The sequence below is a fragment of the Clupea harengus genome, chromosome 3 (assembly GCF_900700415.2).
Source record: "Clupea harengus chromosome 3, Ch_v2.0.2, whole genome shotgun sequence".
Lineage (NCBI taxonomy): Eukaryota > Metazoa > Chordata > Actinopteri > Clupeiformes > Clupeidae > Clupea > Clupea harengus.
The window spans coordinates 23182411-23203332 of record NC_045154.1 but is presented as its reverse complement, the minus strand read 5'-3'; the positions used below and the strand labels follow the sequence as shown (position 1 = coordinate 23203332).

Sequence of the window (20922 nt, the reverse complement as noted above, 5' to 3'; positions counted from 1 at the left end):
ATTTATCACAGAATTATTATTAAAGCTTGTAGATGGATTATTTAACAGTATCAGAACATGCACCCAAGCAGTGATTCTTAGCAGCTGATGGAGCATGTGAAGGAAAACAGGAATGTTAATCCTAATTTCTTACTTGATATAGAACTATCCAGTCATATATAAACAGAGGTCCCAGACCATGACCTCAATGTCCCACTAATGTGCATCATGATATTAAACACTAAGTGCCCTGCAGAGTGCAAGAATCTGACTCACTTCAACCTCAATCAAATTATCTGAGACAAAGCCTCCAAAGAAAAAGAAGGGCACTGGGGAACAAGCCCTTTTAAAAGCACTTAGCCTGCATGGCATAACACTTATGTATTTGTCTGATGCAACAGCACAGTTACTGTCTCTCCGTATTTTTTAATATCTGAAAGGTCTGAAATTAATTTATGGGTTGAGCACAAGCAAGACCTATTGATTATTTCTGTATATACCCACGACTTTTGGTAGTATCAGACATATCTCAGATTTGTTTTCATATCTGAAGCTTTGCTTTAATTAAACTCGGATATCTATTGATGAGCCACCGAAATATAAAGTATAAGGTTAATTACATTTGGGCAGTGGATGGATCACTGTTTGATCTCAAGATCACTGTTTAACAACATATGTTTCCTATAAGAGCACATCAAAGGAACACGTGTGAGAAAACACACCCATGCATCTGATCAGTTGTGCTGCAACAGTGAATTAATCAGTACATTATGTCACGGTTGATCAGCGCTCAACATCTGCCTTCAAGGACCAGTCTTCAGCTTTGAAACAAACAAAACCATCAAAGAAAGGGGGATGCAACACCCACACACAAAATCAACATATAAACTTGGTCTGAGATCAAGGATAGAGCCTGACTCAAGTACACCCACCACCATGATCTCAATCAGCTCAGGTCTGGCCCACTACCAGTACACCATATTCCCAGAAAGATTCATTCAGTGTCCGATGCTATATCACTTGGCGCTATACCAACCTCTCTCTATACATAAAGACAAGATACACGCACACACGCACACACACACACACATACACACACACACACACAAGGAGGTGGACATACAGAGACGAAGCAAGAGAGAAATGTGTGGATTAAGTCTTAGAAGTATTTTTGCATTATTTAGACTTTGTTTTAGTTGTATGTCACAGTTAACTAATCTGATGTACGTTCACCAACTCAAAAGAATAGATTTGTTATAATATCCTAACGTTGTAAACTGAGAGTAGTGGTGTTTACCGTATCACGTCTGCACTGCTGCGCTCTGCTGCGATGCTACATTTAACAGTTGGCTTAATCAGTCCCTGGGGGAGGGCCTATAATTATAATACAGGATGTAATTGGATGAAAGCACACATACACGTGCTACCGCACTAACGCCTCCCAGCTCTCCACACAGACTTCAGTCGCTTCTACAGTACAGAGCCTTTGTCGTCGGAGTCGAGTTGAGCATTCGCAAGTTCGCGAAAAATAAGTATCTAAAGCCAGCATGAAGCGCACTAAGTGCATCTCTGATTGTTTGCCGCTTTTTACCTTCTGTTTTTTGCTGGGTGCCATATCTGCTGTGAACGGTAAGTTTAATTTAGCCTACACTTCATTGCTATCCATGTGATTGTAAACGGCTTTCCACGCTTTCTCGGGGAATGGTGGTGGTGTCTGCCGTTGGTTGTTTACTTGTTGTAAGTAGGTGTCAAGGAAGCCTCAAGCATTCTTACCGACCATTTAGCGTCACTTTTACTCAGTGTAATTGTTTTCCTCACTTCTTCTCTGCAGCCAGTGACATTAGTTCTCACCGATGTAATTCATTTGTAACTGCCTTTCAGCTGTGTTCATTTGTGAAACCTCACAATGTCAAATCTGTGTAATATAGCCTATTCAGGAGATATTAATTTCTAACGGTTACTTTCATATGGCTATTTCTGTTCCTTCTGCTCACCGGCTGCTGACTATGCATCCTACTGTAGTGCTGGCTTTATTTGATTTATTTGGTGGTGTCTGTTATTTAAAGCATTTGAAATATTATGACAAAAGTTAACTTTGCTCATTGAACATGCATGTGGAACTGTCACTCTATGACTGTACGCACTGGCACTCAAAAATTAGTTTTTTCCTGAGGGCTTTGTTGATCTCATGTATAGCAAGTCCTTGCTTAAAAGGCTCACATAATAATGCAGAGTTCTTTATGTATGTGCACATTGTGACCACATCCTTCTGGCCCTTTGCTTTGTTCGTTGAGAGGAATTTCACATAGACCGAAAGGGACGCATGCCCTGGTTTTATGTTTTGTTCCGTTATGTTATAGGTTTTTTTAAGTCATTGTTACAGAGTGAATGCCTATTTGGAGTCAATTGACCTCAAGCTTTGTCCTGACACGCGTCTTTGCTTAATAAGGCCAATAAGACCAATCTTCAAGACTCAAGTTTGATTATCCATCTGTCTTGATGTCCTGCTCGTTTTATAAACATATACTTTTAATATCTTTTCAGCAGGCTATAGTTTTACAACTTCATCCTAACTAGAACACTATGCCAGTGTGTGAACTTGCAGCAATAGTATTCTTGTTTTCTTGGACTGTTTTTGTTTTTGTTTTCATTTACTAAACGGCAGTTGAGCTACAGTCTGACACAAAAAAAAAAGAAAAGAAGCGAATGTTGTATGCCTGCCCCAATAGTGGCAGTGTGCCTCAGGCCATGGGCCTAGCTGCAGTCTGTAGGTGTGGCTCGGTGTCCAACCAAAAGAGTGACTCACCGCCCTGAATGTGGCCACCAAAAACATGGCCTGAAATCTGACAAAGCTCCGGGCACTTCCTGCCACTAATGACCCCTCCTGTGGGACATGCCTGTACTTACTGTGCCCTTCCGCCCAAAAACACCATTAAGCGCAGGGTGATTTACATCTGTAGGCAAATGCCGGCTGACAAGGGCCACATCCGCTTCATGCCATGCTTGATCTCTACTAGTTGTAGTCACTGACAAAAAAGGTTTCCTCCTAAGGCGCAATTTAAATGATTAATTCTGTTCACACTTGAGGTGAGGAAAGTGTAACTCCCTTTTCTTTCTCTTTGTCTCAGGTCAGCTGAGCCTGTTCCTTGCTAAATATAGAAAGGCAAACTGCCTCCAACTCCTCTTTTTGACTGTGTGTGTGTGTGGGTGTCTGTGTGTTTGTCTCCTGAACCATTGAGAAAACGGCTAGGCTATAGCTTTTGCCATCTGGCAGTGAAGCCACTTCCTCGGGGGAGAGTTCCATTTGTCCTTGCTACTTCACTTGTAATGCCAATTCCAGAGCGGGGTTCTTCTAGATTAATGTTGGATCGTGGCTAATCAATGTTTCATTCGGTGCCTCCGCAATATGGAAGCTCTCATTTGAGCCTTTCTGTCATTGTCTCTGTCCTGTCCCACTTTCCAATCTGCCGTGATAAATATTTAAATAGCCATTCCCATGATCATGACACTTTTAGATGTTTCCAACTGCTCAAAAAATCTTTGTTGTGGTAAGACCCAACGTTCATGTTTATTTTAGAAGTGCAAACAGCTCTGCAGATTTCTAGCTAATAATGCAATGAGGGAGTTAGTTTATTCAGAGTTTGATGTATGTTGCCGCAGAGAGTAACCTGCTCATTGGGACGTGGTGTCTGCCTCGGAGAAGAGCTCAGCACAGGTTTGGCTACGTGCGGGTGTATTTTTAGACGGTTGGTTGTTTATGTTTTTTCCAGGCAGATGGCTGTGCTTCTCTGGGGAAGTCCTTTAAGATTACTGAAATCTCACCTGCAGCTGTAGCGCGCCGCACACTCTGTTTGTGTTTCGTGCACGCTGCCACGAATGGCTTCTCTGCATGGCGTGCTGGAAAGAGCAGGGTATTCTCAGGAGGATAATAGTGGCAGAGGGGGTCCGTTCCATAGGTCACAGACCCGCTCCCTGCCCTGGTTGGTCCAGAGGGGTTGTGATGCTGTGAGGGTGTACGCTGAGCTCTGGAACACAGAGTCCCACACGGCCCTCTGCCCTAGTGCGTTGGAATGCTAAGTGGTGTGGGAATTAATGTGCAACGAAACGAAGGTGTAGGCCCTGGGATGGACGGACATACAAACACATACACACACACAGACACTGAGGGATGTAGACACACAGACAGAGAACTCATTGCTCTCACACACATACACACACAGCAGAGATGTGTCAAAAGCCAATGCACCTTTGGCACAAAGCTTATTGCAGACGTCCCAGCCTATTTACAACACCTGCTTTGCACAGCCACCCCCCCCCCCTCCCCCCCCTCAAGGTGTCTTTTATAGACTGCTATACATAACCCTGATTAGCCAAGGGATGTATGTGCATTCATTGTCCTATGGGATGTTACGTAGTCAAGAGCTGAAATCTAATTGTAAAATAAACCTGTACACGTGACGGTACGGCATGCGTGTGTTTGTTGTCAAAAAGCCGAATAAATCTTCTCCTAGAGGCACAACATTGGGGGGAGTTTAGATGTGCTCCATGCATTTCTATTCATCCACTCTCTTTTTTTTCTTCTTTGTATTTATTTTCATTTTGTAGTTGAGAGCATTTCATTTTTACAATAAAAACTTAATAATTCATATATAATTTTTGACTACAAGAAAGATACAGATACAGTTGCTTCATCATGGACATATTATCGTTTTTAAAGTTTAATTAAGCTAAGTTGTTAAGTGCTCTTCTTGCACTATGGGAGACTAAATTTTTTTGTATGTAGGTGTAGTTGTCAGCTGAAATTGAAAACATTTCTCATGTGGGGAAAGAATGGGATTTTTTTTTTTTTTTTTTTTTACCAAAATGGTCAACTGCAGAATGCGGAAGTTTGAAGCTGCCCCCTTCTCCAGATGCAATTGTTAGTAATTGAAGTCAAACCTGCGTCACAGAGGGAAATGACTCTAATCGATTGACAGTTTCGTTTTTGAATGAAGCTCATAAGAGCTCAACTTGTACAGTTGTAGCTGTGGAGACCTGCGTGTTTACTCTCACAACATTGTGCTGTTCACACTAGCTTGTGTGCCCAGCTTCTCCTCAAGGGAAGTATGTTACTATTGTGGTGCCCACCTGCTGTACAATCAGTCTGGGCATTTCTTGCCCTAGGATTTCCTTGTCCTCTCTACAGCTAATTACTTAATGACTGACCTCTACGCCTTGGGTGACTCATATCACAAAAATGATAATCTCTGACTGGACATTCACACAGTCCGGCTCAGAGCCCTGTTCTTCATTCAGCGTGGCATTTGGAGCATTCTGACCTGACCCCTGAGCTTAAGTCTGTTTTGTCCATGTTGGTTCAGTATGGCTGGTGATGACTCATATGCCATAACAGCGCTGGGACACCATATGTGGACTTTGGGACAACAAAATATCCACCAAGGTATTAATCATAGCATTGGGATGGCCCATTTATAATAGTGTCACGCCCTGTTTACGTTGGCATTTTCCGTTCTCAAATCTGAATGGGCCTGTTTAAGTAATGTTATTCTGACTGACTCAGGGAAAGTATGCCACTGAAAATCCATCCTAAAACATGCTTCATATACTTGGATTAACATCCATTCCAGGTTGCTATTCAAGCACAAAAAAACACAGTGCTCCAATTCCATTGCTTCCCCAATTCTGTTTCTTCTCACCCTCCATTGTCAGAAAAAACCAAAACATTTTTCTGGGGGTAAAAATCAGGTTGCTACTTCACCATACGTGCTGCTGTTACACCAGAATAGAAGTGTAAGTGCCTTTTTCTCTCCGCAGCTCTTCCACAGAATAAAAAGTGATGTATTAGAGTGCGGGAGGTGACCACAGTGGGCCTCAGATTTGTCTGCCCTCACGTTTGCCTGAGAGCTTTTGCTGATCAAAGGCCTTGTTCAACTGCTGACGCGCAGATCTAATGTTTCAGTTGATCAAACCGGTCTTTCTGTTGATGAGTCCCCCCCCCCCCCCCCCCCCCCCCCACCACCTCACGTGGCTTAATCAAGCTTCTCTCCTTTAGTGGCATATGAGGTCAACCTTCTTGAGATCTACCCAGATGAAAGCTCTCTGAAGCAGGGTGATCTTTGACCCAGCCCCGATAATCTGATTTAAATAAGGTCTCATGGGTATCCTTTTTTCCCATTTTTGCCATATTCTGAATTTTACACAGAGCTGCATACTATAATCCCAAAGGGAATAATCACTACTCCTCTACTAGCCCAGTAGAGTCAGGATAATATTAATAAATATTACATAGCATTGGAGTAGTTTCGTTATAGGGGAAATGAACACCATCATAAGGGTAGTGGTAACAGAGTTGGACATGCTGGTGTTTGACTACGATCTCATGTTTCCTCATATCACTGACACCTAAAAGCATCCAAGTATCCAAGCATAACTTTCACTTCCTTTCCGGAGACCTCGTTGCTAATCTCTGCAGTTTCACGGTGGGAGTGTCTCTCCCCTCCGGTTTCATAGTGAACTCCCATCTCCGCAAATGTCTCTCGCAGATGTTGAAGGTCATCCAAACAAAGCAACTGGTGGGAGCAAAAGGCCACATGTGAGTTCCACTGCAGTGGACCCATAAGAACGAAGGCTCTGTGTGGTGCAACTGTATCATCCGCAGCAGCTGTGGCAAGCCTGGCCTTCGCTAAGTGTGGGAGTGTTGGTCTCGCTCGCTCGTTGGCTGGCAGCGCCGCTGCGCCGAGACAGAGGATGCATTCCTCTGGTAAAGATAAACAAGCGAGGCGCTTGGATATGGATGCTTCTGCGTCGGCCAGGGCTGAGTCACCGTCCCCACGGACGCTAAGCCCAGAAAGACACAAGGGCACAGAGGTTTGGTGATAACACTCCCAGAGCAGATCCTCCCTGAGAGCGAGCCGCCTCGGTCGAGTTCCAAGACACGTTCCCGACTCTGAGGTGGGGGGGTTTGTACCAGTGTTTTCCGGATGAATCTGTTTGTATGCTTTGGGTCGACTCGTAGAGGAGGAATGCAGAGGAAGTGGCTGAGTCTCGTGTCACTTGCAGAGCTTCTGGAGAGCCAAAAGTGTTACTTTCAGTGTGGGCTTTGCTGGAAAATGGAACCAAAGCTTTTGAGAATTATAGACGCAGTAAATTTGGCTGGTCTCTACTTAGCCTCCAAAACACTTAGAGGGGTGCAAATCACCCACGCACTTTTACAGTGAGAAAGAGGTGTCTCTGGCAATGACACTCCTCACTGCCACATGATGCGCACTAGTATTTACAAATATGGCCAAAACTGGAGGGCAGCTCCTCTCTAAAGTAGGAAACACAGAGAGTGGAGACTGCTGATTACATTGTTTTCAGTGGCGTCCACTATTCTGACTTGTTCTGTCTTGAAATGGGTAATGTTTTGTTTAAAATTAATATAGTCAGATTCGTTTTTTTTTTTTCTACTTCTTAACGGCAATGCCATATACACCCTCAATGAGAATGTTATTGTAAATGTACTTTGATCTAGATTCTTTCTGTGCGGCTCTAACATGTTTCAGCAAGGATTAGTTGACTCATGGGGAAACACGCTGGTGTGGTCTGTATGGAAACCTCCAGAATCGACGCTTGCGTTGGCTTTGTCAGCATTTAGAACTCCGGCAACTGCACATGATGGTGCATGGCCAGAGCGGACAGAGAGGCCGTGTGCTCTGTGTCTTCTGCATGGGCCCCCGTTCATCTTCTTCAGTGATTAAATGCACAGCTAAATGAATCCTCCACACCACTTTTACCGTTTTTGTCAGAAACTGTATCCGGCCAAAATCTTGTTTAAAAGCTTTCTCTTCACAGAGTACAATCACTTAGCAATGGCAAATGAACAAGGATTACTTTTCATGTGTTACTCAGTGAATAGAAACAAAACATGTCTCTCACTCACACTCTCTCTCTCTCTCTCTTCCCCTCCCCTCCCCTGTCTGCTATTTCAGGTGACTACTGTGAGGTGAACATCTGCCACAACGGAGGCACTTGCGTGACAGGAGTGGGGGAAAATCCTTTCATCTGTATCTGTCCAGATGGATTCACCGGAGAGATCTGCAATGACACAGAAACTGGTAACCTCATAACACACCCCTCCCCCACCCACACCCCATGCAGCCTTCAAATGAGATTTTGGAGATAAACAAAAACAACATTCAATTTGTGGTTGTGTCACCACAAGTATCTGGTTTCTCTTAATAATTTGGCATTTGGAAGGCTGATGGTTCTTATCGGATTGTTGCGAAACTGGTTCATGTTCAAGCACTGATTGGTGGACCAGTTGGTGTCATTACATGCACATGAGTCAATGAGGCCTGTAGCTCCCAGTGTCTGGAAACTGTTTTTTTTATTTTGTATTACTTTTTTTTTAAACTCATGTTTGAACACAATTCAGTGGCATTGAAAGTATACCGTATTTACTTGTGTTTCCATGCCTCCCTAGGTCCCTGCAAACCGAACCCCTGCAAGAACGATGGTGTGTGTGAAGTCATAAGCCAAACGCGCCGTGGCGATGTCTTCAGCGAGTACGTCTGCAAGTGCCAGGAGGGCTTTGATGGTGTCCACTGCCAAAACAGTAAGAACCAGTCCAAAGCCTTCAGCTGAGATTCCTCTGTGGCACTTGGCTTTGTGATGCTGCTTTCCCAAAGACTTTCATTTCTGTCCAAACTTAGCCTTATGAGACCGTCGGATTGTCTCCGTAGTAGATCATGGAAAAGTGAGTAGATTCACAGCCCCAGCAACAAGCATTACCCGTGCTTCATGCTCCTCAAGTAAGGTGTGTGTGTGTGTGTGTGTGTGTGTGTGTGTGTGTGTGTGTGTGTGTGTGTGTGTGTGTGTGTGTGTGTGTGTGTGTGTGTGTGTGTGTGTGTGTGTGTGTGTGTGTGTGTGTGTGTGTGTGTGTGTGTGTGTGTGTGTGTGTGTGTGTGTGTGTGTGTGTGTGTGTGTGTGCTGTATCTTCCAGTAGGCTCTATGGAGCTGTCCTTAATATATTTGGGGGTTGTTTATAAGTAGTGAAATTACTCAGGATGACTAGTGCTGTTGAAGAGGAAACTTGGGATTTCTTTTAACCTGGGCCCTATTTTACCATCATCTTAGGGCCAACTTTTTACTCAGTCCAGTATTGAGTTAGAACGCTATAACCGGCAACTGCAAAATGGCTGGAGCAGGGCCCCAGGTAAAAGAATCCCGAAGTTTCCCTTGAACTATCCATGGGCACGCCATTGCATTCCGTGAGCGTAAGCAGAGGCTTAACCTGATGCAGAGCATCTCAAGACCCCTCCTCCAAAACAGCAGACGGTATCAGATGTCCAGAAGCTCTGTGGATGAAGTAGACCTCATATTACACAAGCCCTCTGTGGCCGTCATGTTGTTTATGTATGTGGCGCAAAAGCCTCCTTATCATGTATGCATTATGCAACCACACAATGTGACCAAAGCTCAGAAGTCCAATGCTCAGAAGTCCTCCTGAGGCGGGTTCTGTGCAAATGGCTGATGCTCGGCGGCCTGTGTGTCAGCCCTGATGCTCTGCGGCCCGTGTGTCAGTCCTGATGCTCTGCGCTCCCGTGCTTCTGCTTGGCTGACGCGCCCCGTGGGGCATGGGGGGCACAGTAGGACTGCTGTCATCAGCAAAATATGCCCCCCCCTAACACACACACACACCATGTACCACCACAGCCAACATCACTCTCTCTCGCACACACACACGCACACACACACACACACACACACGCACACACACACGCACACACACACGCGCACACACACACACACACACACACTACCCTCTTAAAAGTGCACAGTCATCCGTGTCCGCGCTTCTGCCATAAAAGCACATATACATTCTGCGAACTAATAGCGGCATATCAGCTTACCGTGAGCTTCCGCTCTCAGTGCCTGAAGCGGATGTTCTCACACACACACACACACACACACACACACACACACACACACACACACACACACACACACACACACACACACACACACACACACACACGCGCGCACTGCAGATATGTCCAGCTGGAGGACTCCTCAGGCCCCACGCGCGCACAGCCATGGGCGGCTGACCACATTTCGGATGCCTTATCCCTAATTAATGTCCTTGCTAATTAGTCTGTTTCATGTGAATGTGAGAGAATGTTCAAAGATGGCATTCTCAGCTCCCTACAGGGGCACTTGCAGCCGGATGTAACAAACAGGCTGGCTTCCTTGGCCTGTTTTCAGCAGTTGCTTCTTTTAAAATTGCGTCCAAGAAAAGCATCTCAAATCTCAGTCTCTTCAATTAAGGAAGAGGGTGGTGACCCCACACACCCTGATCAGTGCCACTAAACACTAGTGATGTGTGAAGATAATGTCACTTTGGTAATTGATAGGATGTGCGGGGTGGTGTGGTATGCGCGATGCATGCCTCTCCGCTGCTTATTTTGAGTGGAGTAACCTCATGGTAGTAACCATAAAGTGTAGTGTCGGTCTCCCTGTTTTCATGCTTTTATTGTTTTTTGCTGTGTGTATAACACACACACACACACACACACATATGCTGTGGGTAGGGATGAGCTGTTTAAAGCCGTAAAGATGTACAGTATCTTAAAAATAATCTCCATAGCTACTGGAGGAGCTGTCACCCCCACAGGAATGTGCTTGTATGCACAGACACTTTATATCTTTGCACATTCATACATATCAAACATGCTATTAGGATACGCATGTATACAGTATATGCTGGATGTATAATACTGCTGTGCAGAGGCGTAACAGAAAAGCACTGTGTGGATTTAACTAGTGTAGATCCTCGTGATGCTAGCATACATTTAAATAGACACATACATTACATACACATACACACATACATACATACATACATTCAAATAGGCACATACACACAAACATACACACATGCGCACAAACATACATGTACACACACACAAAAAACATACACACATGCACACACAGACATACATACACACATGCACACGCTTGTGGTTGTCCAGCCAACAGCGGGAGGCCTCCAGCTCTTAGCAGCACTCCCACGCCATCACCACCCCTGTTGCTGGGGTAAAATGGAGAGTGGAGACGGGAAAGTGGATGAAGTCGGCGCTAACAGTGTGACAGTTTTGACTCAAGTATAACAGGACAGGGCCATGTGAAATTGGGCTGAAAGCTTTCCAAAGAGCCGTGAAATCTGTGTCAAAAGCTTTTAGTCTGTCCTAATGGCCAGCCACATTGGCTTTGATTGCTGAGATTGGATGGGTCGCCTGGTTTGATGGCTGCCTATTTTAGTCTCGCTGGCCAGGTATTGAGAGAGTCTGGATTTGTGTGTGTGTGTGTGTGTGTGTCTGTATGTGTGTGCACTTGTATGTGTGTGAGTGCAGGGGTGGAGAGGGGGATGATGGAAAGGCAAAAAGTGAAAGATTGTTCTGTGAGACCTGAGATTAGAGGTACGAAGGCAAAAGAAACTGAGTGAGAGAGATTGTGTAATTTAAAAAAAATGAGAGCTAGAGATCTTAATGGTGACCAACCATTTAGCATGTTCAACCACTACCCAGGCTGTGGTTGATTGGGCTCTCTGCCATAGGGATACAGTAACCGTGTGTATCCCTTCTGTTCTTTCTGTTTTTTTTGCTGTCGTTCTTTTACTTGCTGTTCATTTGCATGGATCAACAGCACAACATGTTATGGGTACTGGGAAGTATTGTGACCTGGGACTTGGTCTTAAGAACTACATGTCAGATTAAACTATATTGGATTGGAATTACACATAGGATCTAAAATTGGATAAACTACACTATAGATGCACCCTTTAAACCGACAATTCAGTTGAATCAGTTCAGAATCAGTTCAATTCAGTTTCATTATATGTGATGAGTCTCAAATCACATCAAACACCAAGAGTGGGCATTTTGCTGCTATTGGTTTTGTGCAGTGAACCTTGTGTGAAAATCAATGTATGTCACAGTCCACTCTACAGTATATACATACGTTCTTAAGTTAATGCATTTTAGAATTATTGCTTGATTACATTTTATTTTAATTTTTTTTATGTATTGAACTGTGACCCCAGAATTGTAAATTGTCACAAATAATACCAAACCAATAAACCAGACAGAATAAAGTGTACTTTGTCTCCCACACACACAGCCTCAGATGAATGCTCTTAGGCACCATGTTGGTTTGAACCACAGCCAGTCCCATATTCATAGGGGCCACATAAGCCTTCTGTTGGCTTCTGCAGATGTCCACTGCAGTGACCCACTTGCAGAGCCATCATATGATCATCATCAACTCTGATGTCTTCACCTACCAGCACATCCCTGTGGGAATTCTCCTGTACTCTCCCCCCGCGATACAGTGAAAGACGCTCCTGTCCCAAGACCAGAATTACTGCCAGTTGTGATCAGACCCCAAGCGTATGATTCTGGGCCAGTTTCCATGCGAGGCTCATGACTTGTCTGATGGCTATGAAAATAGGTGCAGAGAGCCCTGCCCCTCCGAGGGAGCTGGTTAAGGTGACGGAATATGATGACTCCGCTAAACTACGCTACACCCGTCCCACAGGCCTGCCTGAGCGGCAGTGGGATCACAAGATGCCATTAAGATGGCGCAGGGGGCCACAACAAAAACAAAAGCGCTCCTCTGTTCTCCTTCGCTTCTGCTCGCAGTGGCCCCTGCACCAGTGAGCGCGCTCCCAGCATCACATGCCAGAGCCTGCTGACTGGGCTGAAATTGATCTGGGTCATGCTGCGAGGTACATGAGAGCCTTATTGATATTTCTATGGTTCCCATGGCAGTGTCATCTACAACTATACTGACGCTCAATAAAGCGACGGCAATCGGTCGTTCTCAGCCATTGGTGCCTTGGTGAGCAAGCCTCTACCGTGTCCATGCTGAATGAAGGCCCTCGTTCTTTATGACGGTTAAGGACATTTTAGAGGGATATGAGGAGGACCTATTTGAAGACAGTGCTCACCTTTGTGCCAGCACAAAGTCAGGCAGAAGCCTGACCGAAGACAGACACAGTCTGACAGAAAAGCAGGCTAACCTGAAAGACTCTTGGCTGCCTTGGCGTGTCTGAAGGGTGTCTTGTCTGCACATGGCCTGTCCAACCTTGTCCCCATCTGGATTCTGGCATTTGGTAATCCCCCTTTTTTCCCCTCCACCAACTCTGGAATGTCCTGCCAGTCAGACTCCGCCAGCCATTTGAGCATCCGTGCGCCTCTCATTCTGTTGCCCAGTGGCTGCCAGTGACTCCTGACGCCCTGATCTCCTGATGGCCTTTGGCAAAAAGCATGAGGACATTGACCTCAGAGGTGGCAGACGGGCCCTCCGTGGGTTTACCTGATGTCATCGGGTGGCCTAAGGCATCTTTGACCCGTGCTCCTAAGTAGATTAGTGGCCTGTGCAGCCCAGTGTGTCTGCAGAGTGGGGAGAGCGTTGTTCAATCCTCTTACGACACAGTGCAAGACACCGACCACTCTAGCGCTGTCTGACCACAAGGATCACCTCGGCTATTCTTTGTTTTGGTTGAGGAGGGGACATGTGTGCGCACATGTGCTGTGGTTTACTAGACGCATCTCTGACCTTCAGGTTGGGTACCCTGCAGTTCTTTGTGTAGAGACTTAACCTTTAGCACCACAGGATATGCAGTTATGTAAACTGCACCAACAGTCAGAAGACCGTGAACTCTCTTTTTATTACACTCTATTTATAGTTTTTTTTTGCCAGTTTGTTTGCCTTATCCATAATTAACACTGTGTGTTGTTGCTTAACAACACTTAAAGGCTTACTTCAGAAAGATGCGCTGCTTTGACAGCTCGGGCGCCACCTTGTGGTAGTAGAAAATAAACACGCTATTGAAATCCTATTGACTTTTGCACCTGATGTCACACATGCAATGCCATCCTCTCTTCAGATGTCAATGACTGTGCTGGCCAGCCCTGTAAAAATGGAGGCGTTTGCCGAGACCTGGAAGGAGACTTCAACTGCAAATGCCCCTCTCCCTATGTTGGAAAGCACTGCCACCTACGTAAGTATAATCTTAGTCATCTATCTATGTAAATGTAGTTTTCTTAGTCTGTCAGTAAAAAAGACATTGACACTGTATACAGTAACTCGGGGACAGTGGTACAGGAGGTAGAGGAGTCGTTTAGTAATTGGAAGGTTGCTAGTTCGATTCCCCACTCCTCCTTACCAAGTGTGTAAGTGTCCTTGAGCAAGACTCTGAACCCCTTACTGCTCCTGATGTAAAAATGCAGTTTCCTTGTACGTGGCTTTGGATAAAAGCATCTGCTAAATGACTAAATGTAAATGTAACTCCCCACCAGGGCAGAGCAAAGTGGGGAAATCCAAGTGCTCATGAAAATGGCCGTACTGCGGTTCACATGCACTTCAAAGAAAAGGCCGTAAAGTGAAAGAAAAGAAAGCCACATGGCAGTGTAACTTAAAGAACATGCCAAGAAACTTCTCGGTTAGAGTGGTTATTGCCACTTGGGTGTTTATAGTACTACTCTTACACAAAACAATGTGGAACGCAGCTATAACGTTTCTTTGTTTTGCTTTTGTGTGTGTGTGTGTGTGTGCATGCACGTACGGACAACAGGCTGCATCTCCCTGCTGGGCATGGAGGGTGGGGGCATTGCGGAGCATCAGATCACTGCCTCCTCTGTGCACTACGGCATTCTGGGCCTGCAGCGATGGGGACCTGAGCTGGCCCGCCTTAACAACAAGGGCCTGGTAAACGCCTGGACCTCCGCTAGCCACGACAGGAACCCCTGGATTGAGGTGAACAGGCCTAACTGGTCTTGGTCAATAATTGCCTAACAAAACTGATTGGAGAGAGCCACTGTTGTGTTACACATATCCCATAATGCATTGCAACAGATGCAGACTTTTAAATCCTAAGAGACCACAACTGTGGTCTCATTGCTTTGGCTATCAGGAATTCTCCAGGACATGAATTATTTGTGTGCTTGTGTGCTTGTGTGTGTGTGTGTGTGTGTGTGTGTCTGTGTGTCTGTGTGTGTGTGTGTCTGTGTGTCTGTGTGTCTGTGTCTGTGTCTGTGTCTGTGTCTGTGTCTGTGTCTGTGTCTGTGTCTGTGTCTGAGGCTTTGTCTGAGTCTGTTTGCCTGCCTATTTGTATGCATTGTGTGCATGTGAAGGCTTTCAGCTGATCCTGGTCTGTCTGATGCAGTGTTTTATTAAATGGCATGTTCTCCTTGCGCAGGTGAACCTGCAAAGAAAGATGCGTTTCTCAGGCATCATCACTCAGGGCGCCAGCCGCATGGGCGTGTCGGAGTACGTCAAAGCCTTCAAGGTGGCCTCCAGCCTCGACGGCCGCACCTACACCATGTACAGACTGGAGGGCCAGAAGAAAGATACAGTGAGCATTACTCATGGCAGTGTACTCCTATAACGCATGCCCATGCATCCAGTGAGCTGTGACTAAAGTTTAAGTGCATAGTTGGTGTTGGAGTTAAAGGTATGTGCTGGATTAATGGGTGTGGCGAATCACCGCCCTCTCCAGGTGTTTGTCGGGAACATGGACAACGACGGCACCAAGACCAACTTGTTTGACCCGCCCATCATTGCGCAGCACCTACGCATCATCCCTGTGGTTTGCCGCAAAGCCTGCACCATGCGCATGGAGCTGGTCGGCTGCGAGCTGAACGGTACATTTCCTGTCATACTTAAGGGAGGGGTGATGGGATGCACAGTTCATTTCTTTTTAGAGGAGGTACTATTTAAGAGGAAATCATAACCCTTTGAGACTTTTAACTATCTTGTAATTGTAAGTCTAACTTCAAGTCTACAGACTATTGGGGAGGAAATGGATTTGCATTATGTACACAGAAGGGATGTTGGGTGAAAATTACATTTCTTTAATGTTTCTTTAGCGCAGACCTTGTATGCATACAGTTTGCTGGTGAATCTGCACATGCATGTATTTTTGCGTGGGATATCCAGAATTGTAGAATATGCCATCTGAGTCAGGCCTGTTACTATGTACACACTCACACCCTGTCCACAATAATTTGGTTTATTTAGACCATATGACAGGAGGTTGATGTAGATTTTGGCAGCCAACGCTAACATATGGTCAAAATAAGTTTTTCATTCCAAGCCACATGTGAATATTCTGACTAGGAAACATGCATACTTTTCTGTTCAGATTCTTGCAGTATTTAATTAGATTGAAAATGACTTTGAACCATTATAATTAAACACCAAAAAGTTGAGTGAACTCAACACATTTCCTAGTTTATTTAGATTAGAAGTATACCTTATGTGTTGGTGGGGAATGTTCTGGTCAAGAAAATAAATATCTCATGTCTGTTTGTAAAAGTTTGGGACCGTTCCATTTCAGTTCTAGCTAGTTTAGGTGCTGCATCAGCAATGGCAATCCCTCAACACAGTGATTTGTCTCCACCCCGACTTGCTCATGAATTGAAATGGAATTGTCCCCCACTGGATTTCAGACTCTGTCATTGCATACCATGTAGTATTCCATACCCACATCTGTCTGTCTCTTTCTCTTGGCAGTGCCATCTCACCACTATGCATGGCCTTCACAGACTGCTCATGTGCATGTCAACCACAGACACAGACACACACACACACACACAAACACACTAACACACACACACGCACGCACGCATTGATATGACTCCTGTTCACCTGCATGCCAATTAACACACACACACACACACACACACACACTAACACACACACTAACACACACACACGCATTGATATGACTCCTGTTCACCTGCATGCCAACGGCTGCTGTCTGCTCTCATTCGCCACTAACCTGGTTTGTCTGCTTGCGCTACTGCTGCCTGTCCACTATCATTTTATTTTCTCTACCTCCCTTCCCTTCTCTCTCTGCCCTGTTCTTACTCCACAGTCTATTTAAACATGACAGGTTGCTCGAACCCCCTGGGCGTCAAGTCACGTCTGATCAGTGACCGTCAGCTGACAGCCTCCAGCTCCTTCCGGACATGGGGCATCGAGGCGTTCACCTGGTACCCGCACTACGCCCGCCTGGACAAGCAGGGCAAGACCAACGCCTGGACCGCCGCCACCGTCAACCGCTCTGAGTGGCTACAGGTGAGTCCTGGCGCTCTTATTGGTCACGCTGCTACAGGTGAGTCCTGGGGCTCCTATTGGTCAGGCTGTCTGAATGGCTACAGGTGAGTCCTGGGGCTCCTATTGGTCATGCTGTCTGAGTCGTAAAAAGTGAGTGATGAAGTGATTTGAGACTGTTATGCTGCAATCAGGTGCTTTTGTGACTGGTTTGTTTGATAATTTTTCCTTACTGTATTTGCTAAAGTACTTATTTAATTGTTTCATCGAATTGTACCCTATCATATTTTACAGTGATTATTGCTGAGGTACCCACAAACAAATTAATAATACTGTGTAAATGCTGCAGTATATCTCTAAATACTCCTACTATCTAACCAACAGTTCATGTCCTTGTGTATACATACAGGTTGTACTGTTTGTACGTCTGTTCTGTCTGTACTAATTAGTGTGCACCTCTTACATCTGCTGTCTCGTATGAGGGCAGGTTGATTTGGAATCTCCCAAGCGCATCACGGGCATCATTACCCAGGGGGCCAAGGACTTCGGGAGTGTTCAGTTCGTGTCCGCTTTCAAGGTGGCTTACAGTGATGACGGCCTGTCTTGGAGCGTAATCCAGGACGAGAGGACCAACACTGACAAGGTGAGGGGCCAATCCCAGCCACATATACATTGTTGTTAATAACAATAACAACAATAATAATAATAAACTATTAATAAATGATTTGTGAATCCTTAGTTTCCAAAACATTTAGAATGTTTTGGATTTATACTTTTCAGTGGGCCCTATCAGCCACACGGAGAGATGGATATGGAGCACTGTTAAATATTGTTTTTCATTTTCAACACTGTTACGTTCTTTCCACCTGCAGATCTTCCCCGGCAACAGTGACAACAATGTCCACAAGAAGAACATATTTGAGCCACCCTTCTATGCCCGATTCGTCCGCGTCCTGCCATGGGCGTGGCATGAGCGCATCACGCTGCGAATGGAACTGCTGGGCTGCGACGAGTAGCACCTCTCCTCCCTCCCTTCCTCCTTCTCTCCCTTTCCTCTCCTCCCGTCTCCTCCTCTCTGTCTCGCTCCCTCCCTACCTCCTGAGCCATGCCTGCACTGCCTTGCTCCCAGCACCAGAGGGCAGCGTTGCCACACCACCCTTCACAGCTGGGGGGGACTCTGAATCAAGCTCCTCGGACACAGCCTGCATCTCTAACCACACACACCACACAGTGACCTCCCTTCTCCTGTTTTCACATGCACTCACTGTCTCTTTCTCTCACACACACACAGACACACACACACACACACGCGCACGCACGCACATACTCTACATAGCCAAACTACAGTGTGATGCTGCTCCATTGAGCGATGAGGGCTGAACCCCAGTTTGAGGTGCTGAAATGCATCACGCGCTCATTTCTTTGTAGCAACTGAATGGCTTGGAAAGGGTTTGTTTGTAAGTTTGAAGTATAGCCAGTATCCAAAATTGATTACAGAAGCATGCTAGATATGTTTGAACTAACCAGTTCACAGTTTATCACATTTCTGACACTAGCCTTGCACGGTATTCCCATATACTGTCTAGCACCGCTGGTTTCTGGGACTGTAGTGCCATCATAGGTTATGGTTTGGCAGGAGTTTTTCCTGGATATGCTTGGCTGCTCTACCAGTCCCTGTTTTGTGACAAAAAAATATCATTGATTTAGCGAGAAATGTACATAAACCAAAATATTCACACTTAAGTCATGTTTATGGTGTTAGCTGAGTAGTTGTAAATCTATTGTTGCAGGGGTTTGTTATTTCCAGTACGTTAATACAGTATGCTAGTGAGTAGAGCAAAGTAATCTGATTGTGAATATGTTTTAGAAATTTGAAAAGCTATGAAGTTTGTTCCAGCTTCTGTAAATGGGTTGTAAGTTGGTCTAACATTTCTTTATAATGATGACATTCTAAGAAACAGTTAATAGAGCATATATTTCTATTTATGCTAATACATTGATCATTTTCATTGTCTATACTTATATACATTGTAGTAAAGTATTACTATAAATGACTACAATGATCCATTCATGTCACTATCGTTGTGAACCAACAAAATATGATTCAGTGTGACTAAATTAAGGAATATACAGGTCACCATCCATGCCAATAAAGGTTTTGGCCCAACACTGCCAAATATTTCTCTCAGGTAGAGATGAATTTATTGCGTTGTGCTACTGAGGTTTTTATGACATGCATGTAAGCTAAATTAAATTTTTGATGCAGTTTTTTGGAACATAACCATTCTTATAATACTCTAGTAATCTCTTTTTTGGGCACCTGCATTGTTGTCAGTTAAAATGCTGGGTAGTGTCATCAGTACTCAATAGTGAAAGAACATAAGTGAATCTGAAATAGTGGTTGCTTTTTCTTACATGTTAAAACTGTGTGATTGTTTAACACAGGATGGGAAAACAGTGTCTGTTTTCCCACTGGTTTATTTGGGGTTGGTTTAGTCTTTTGCACAGCAAGTGAAGATAAATGCATAATGGCTGACGAATTGGTCCAAGTTTGTTATTGTCAAATGCTGGTTTATGAGAAACAGATTGCTTGGAGAGGAGAGGAGAGGCTGTTACCCAAATGATAAGGTGAAGAGGGGGTAAAAATCACATTAAGAATGATTACTACGCTTCCACTTAATGTCCGTCCGAGGTGTCAATCTACATAATGTGTTCAGGCTTTGGCATTGTGATGCCCCCCATGAATTTTAAATTTTGGGCTTGTGCAATATGATATGAGTTTTAATATTAATGAATGGTTGGAAAATAACAGTATTTCTCTGCACTGCGAATACAGGAGATGGTGGTTATCATGTGCTGATAAATTACTTATCAACCAGAACAGTGTTTCCTTAAGGCCAAACGCATTCTGTGGGTTTTATCATTTTTCATTACCAATTATATAGTTTTTGATAGTTTGCTATGATCTTTGCTATATATTAGCTTCACTATACTCCCCAACTGTATTTGTTCCTGAATTCCTTTTTTTTTTTTTTAAACCAATGATTTTTATGCTTCATACAAATTACAGTCTTTGTTGTGTTCTAAGCATAGATTTGGTGCACTCTTGATGTTTCTGTCTAAAGCAGTTTTCTCCTGTTTGGTCTTTTTAACTAAAGACACGAATAATAAAGAGTTTAAATGAATTTATGCAGCCTTCCATTGTGTTTGCATTATATGACCGCATATACATGTCAGTGGGTTAAAGGGACACCCCAAAATGATAATTCTGCCATTATACTCATCATTAAGCAAGTAGAGCTTCATATTGGGTTTCATTTTATGGGGACCCCAAAAGCTATCAGCAGAATGTTGCATATTCTAAAACATAGCTCTTGTTCTATACTGAGGAATAAATTGTGGCCAGGATTACTTTATCATTATAGACAAATGAATAAGCAAACCGTTGGTGGGAGATTATCCCCAAGGAAGGTTAGTGGCAGATTTCTGGTGCACATTTCCATGTCCTACAATAAATAGACTGAACCTCTTTAATAATTATACATTTGTGACAGGAGATTGCATTGACCCATGCACACCTTGGCTATCACATGCACATATATATACATACATATACACACACACATACATATATATATATATATATATTTATATATTAAGCATATATATAAAATCATTAAGAAGGTCCTTGTATATATATAACCATTAAGAAGGTCCTTGCATATTAAGTAGGTTCTTGCATTCAAATATGAATTAGGACTAAACGTCTCAAGTAAAGTTACTGCATGTTCCTAAGCCTGTACCTCTGCTGTGTGGACAAACGAAGCAAGTCCTGTCATGCCA

General features: G+C 44.3%; 1 protein-coding gene across 2 annotated transcripts; it reads left to right on the top strand.

The window, feature by feature from the left end:
• Nucleotides 1–1395: 1395 nt before the first annotated feature.
• On the top strand, nt 1396–20264 carry mfge8b (milk fat globule EGF and factor V/VIII domain containing b). Of its 2 annotated transcripts, none has more exons than XM_012842512.3 (10): nt 1396–1608; nt 7950–8075; nt 8444–8575; nt 13910–14023; nt 14597–14778; nt 15221–15376; nt 15521–15665; nt 16919–17103; nt 17567–17722; nt 17952–20264. In XM_012842512.3, exons 1-10 carry the CDS (start codon nt 1527–1529, stop codon nt 18093–18095), a joined length of 1422 nt encoding a protein of 473 aa, XP_012697966.1. In that variant the 5' UTR covers nt 1396–1526; the 3' UTR covers nt 18096–20264. The 2 variants fall into 2 exon arrangements, with proteins under 2 accessions (XP_012697966.1, XP_012697965.1); XM_012842511.3 differs by having other exon boundaries at nt 16901–17103.
• Nucleotides 20265–20922: the final 658 nt, after the last annotated feature.

Excerpts from the sequence above, each read along its gene's own strand:
- mfge8b (XM_012842511.3), top strand. The coding sequence starts at position 1,527 with ATGAAGCGCACTAAGTGCATCTCTGATTGTTTGCCGCTTTTTACCTTC. Across the intron at positions 8,076-8,443 it reads CTGCAATGACACAGAAACTG|GTCCCTGCAAACCGAACCCC; the intron begins GTAACCTCATAA and ends ATGCCTCCCTAG. Across the intron at positions 15,377-15,520 it reads AGGGCCAGAAGAAAGATACA|GTGTTTGTCGGGAACATGGA; the intron begins GTGAGCATTACT and ends CGCCCTCTCCAG.